General features: G+C 59.9%; 1 protein-coding gene across 1 annotated transcript; it reads right to left on the bottom strand.

Annotated features, from left to right (window-relative positions):
- Positions 1-675: 675 nt before the first annotated feature.
- Positions 676-1,515, bottom strand: PLEKHF1 (pleckstrin homology and FYVE domain containing 1; the record flags this gene model as incomplete). Its single annotated transcript, XM_079723987.1, has 1 exon — positions 676-1,515. One exon carries the CDS (start codon positions 1,513-1,515, stop codon positions 676-678), a length of 840 nt encoding a protein of 279 aa, XP_079580113.1.
- Positions 1,516-3,496: the final 1,981 nt, after the last annotated feature.

Below are 3,496 nucleotides of genomic sequence, written 5' to 3'. Positions count from 1 at the left end.
AGGTGAGACTGGGCCAGAGGGCTTGGCAGGCCACTCTGGACCATGGGGAGCTCAGGCTGCAGCCCCTGGGCGTGGCGGGCACCCACAGCATGGCAGTCTCTTGCCTGGCTCTGGGTGAGCCCACATGCCTGCCTTGACAAGGCCCAGCCAGCCAGGCAGGTGGGCATCAGCAAGGCAGGTGGGCAGGCATTGGTTTCCTGGAGGCCTCTCAGGACCCACAGTCTTTCCTGCAGGGGGGCGGGGCCAGGTCTGGGGATTCAAGGCCTCAGAGAAGAGGGGACCTCACTCCAGTGCAACCTTCTCTCTGGTCCCTAAAGCTGCCTGAGGTCATCTAATTCAAGGGATCATCTGGATCAACAGCTCAAAGGGCCGAGAAACAAGAAACGACATTTGTTCCCAAGAGGCCTACGTATTTCGGGTTTGCTAAATGAAAAGGTAACTACCTGAAGTGGAACTAGAAGGACGCCAGTATCCAAAAAGAGGCATTGGGGGTTCAGAGAAAAAGAGCCACTTCTACTGTGCCCACCACCCCGTGGGGTAGGGTCCCATGGGGAAGGGCCCTGCAGGGTGCCGGGCAGCTTGGGGAACTCTGCCCTCTCAGGGGCCCGGTCAATGGCATCCGCTTGGATGCCGAAGTGACTAGGGAAGCCCTCCCGCATGTCTGCAGACCCGGGGTCAGCTGTGGAAGGATGACCAGGAGACTCCCGAGGCGTAGAACTCCACGCGGCTGGGCCAGTCACCATCCCCACTGCCCTCCCTGTCCTCGTCTGAGTCATCGTCGTCTCCACTGGACGCTCCGCAGACGGCCCCGGCCAGGTAGGCCGGCTGCCCGGCGGCCCCGGTACCCAGCTCCTCCGCCTCCTCCTGCCGCTTCTGGGCGGCCAGCTCGCGGAAGCAGAGGCTGCAGACGCGCAGGGGCTTGGGCGAGAGGCGCGGCAGGAGGAAGCGCTCGCGGGAGCACTCGGCACAGACCACAAAGCCGCATTTGCGGCAGTGGTGGCGTCGGGTGAGCGCCGAGAAGCGCGTCTGCGTGCAGCGCATGCAGATGTCCGTGGCCTTGTCGGGGATCCAGGGCGCCGCGTGCTCCGTGCTGGGCTGGAGGCCCGTGGCCAGCAGCTGCCGCCGCACACACTCCTCGATATGGCTGATCCACTCCTGGCGCTCGGTGGCGGAGGCGGCTGACACCACGAAGGACTTCTTGGCCGTCTTGATCATCCAGCGGTTCTTGGCCTGCAGGGTCTCGGGCAGCAGCTCCAGCGTCACCTCCTCCAGCGGAATGATATGCTGGCTGCGGTACTTGCGCTTGTTGAGCACGATGCTGCCGTACACCAGGATGTCGTTGAAGAGGAAGAAGATGCGCGGTTTGGCCTTCTTGCGGCACTCCTTGGTCAGGACGCCCTCGCCCAGCAGCACTCGGCCCGGCAGGGCCAGTGGCTGCCCCGATGCCCCGAAGCAGCTCTCAACAGCCGCGATGCGCTGGCTGTTGATCTCCGTGTTCGCCAGGTAGTCCACCATCTTCGGCCACTCGGCTGTGGGAGGAGCAGCAGAGGAGGCGTCAGCTTGCTCAGGCATAGCGGGGGCGGGACCCCCCCAACCCCCAGCTCACCAACCCATCCGTCGGACAACCCACTAATTACCCCACTGCAGGCCCAGACGGCCACTCAACCAAGGAAACTCGCTGCCCCAGAAAACGACCCTTAGACAAGGAGTTACTGGGAGGTGAAGGGGGAACCCCCCACCCAGTGAGGGGCGTGTGGAAGCCAGCCCGGGATAGGAAGGCAGCAGTAAAGATGTGTGATTGAGAAGTGGGGGCTCAAGCCCCTGGGGAGCCTTGGAAAACAGGGTAGAACAGGCCTCAACACCATCCACCCAAGGGGCAAGGATACTGAGCCCCAACTCCCTTCAGGGGCTTCCAGGAGCACTGACTACCCAGCACTTCGGGCCTGCCCCGGGCGGAAGGGTGCAGGTGCGTGCACCAGGATGGGGAGTGCCAGGCAATGGAGTGTCTGCAACCCCAGCCTGTCAGTGACCCCCCCACCCCCCACCCCCCATCTACCAAGACAAAGCATCGTAGACCCTGCAGCCCACTCACTCAGCCCATGAGCCCAGTGGTCACCACATCATCATCCCAGGTACCCCTGCTGAGTGCTTCTTCCATGTCAAGCATGACTATCTCATTTAGTCCTCACACCAACCGTAGCAGGTAGGTCCCCCCCTGATAGGAGGAAACTGAGGCTCTGTTAGTAACTAGGCAGCCCGGAGCTTGCACCCCTGGAGACGGTGCTGCTCAGAGCCTTCCCCCATGGACCAGGAGGCCTCTATCCTCCTCTGCCAAGTGCTCCGTGTGGTAGCCCCGGATCTCACCTGGGCCCCCCCTGCTCTAGCCATACCCATCCCCTTTGACTCACCAGACTCACAGCTTTGAGGACACCCAAACACCGCCGACCCCAGGGCAAGCCTGCAGCCCCAGCTCTCCCCTGAGCTGCCCCCGTGACCTCCCACCAGCTCCTCTTCTTTTCCAGAAACAAACCACCATTCACCTAGTTGTTGAAGCCCCAAATCTAGGACTCCCCCTTGAATCTCCAATTTCCTGTACCCCCATTCAACCCACGAGCAAGCTCCATCATTTTTCTCTCTCACACTTGGCCCCAGCCTGCCCACTTCTCACCACACAACTCCACCAGTGAATTGACAGCAAGGCTATCTCCCTTTCAGAAGGCGTCTCTCTGACAACCCCAGCTCAGGCAGCTTCTCCCCGTACCCAGGACAGGGTCAGCAAACCATGGCCTGAGGGTCAAAGCTGGTTTCCTGTATAAGGGTTTATTGGAACGCAGCCACATCTTTCATTTACGATTGTCTGTGCTGCTCTCCGGCTGCAATAACAGAGCTGAGAGCTGTGACAGAGACCACATGGTTACAGAACCTAAAATGTACTCTTTACAGAAAAAGTTTGCTAACCTTTTCTGTAGGATGTTACCCTATTTTGCTTTTTCTTCACAGGACTTACCAGGACCCGATATTTTCTTGTCTATCCATCCTTTGCTTGAGTGTTTTCTATTTCCCTCACCCACTTCTAAGCTCCATCACAGCAGGAGCCTTTTCTTGTTCACTGCTATATCCCCAATGCCTGGAACAGTGCCGAGCACATAGTAGGTGCTTCATGAGTGGCTAGTGAATGAATGAACCAAAGCTCCCTGGGGCCCACCACAGGAGGAAGGAGCCAGCACCTCCTATATCTGAAGAGGAAGTAGATGACAGCTGACCCCACAGCCGCTGCTGCTGCTGCCACCACCATGTGCGCACAAGTGTACAGGCACACACAGCACACCCCTGGCCAAACTGATCACACACGCAGAGTTTCTGGGTCACCACACTGCAGTTCCGTAAGTCAGGCTAGCTGTGGGAAGCTGAAGTGTGGCCAGCGCGGGGGCTGGATGCAGGACACAACAGGGGTGCTCGGCCCCGACTCACGCGCCCCGTGCCCCTTTCAGACCAC

Source organism: Hyperoodon ampullatus, assembly GCF_949752795.1.
Source record: "Hyperoodon ampullatus genome assembly, chromosome: 18".
NCBI lineage: Eukaryota > Metazoa > Chordata > Mammalia > Artiodactyla > Ziphiidae > Hyperoodon > Hyperoodon ampullatus.
Note: the sequence above shows the minus strand (reverse complement) of the source record. Positions and strands in the feature narration are given on the sequence as shown.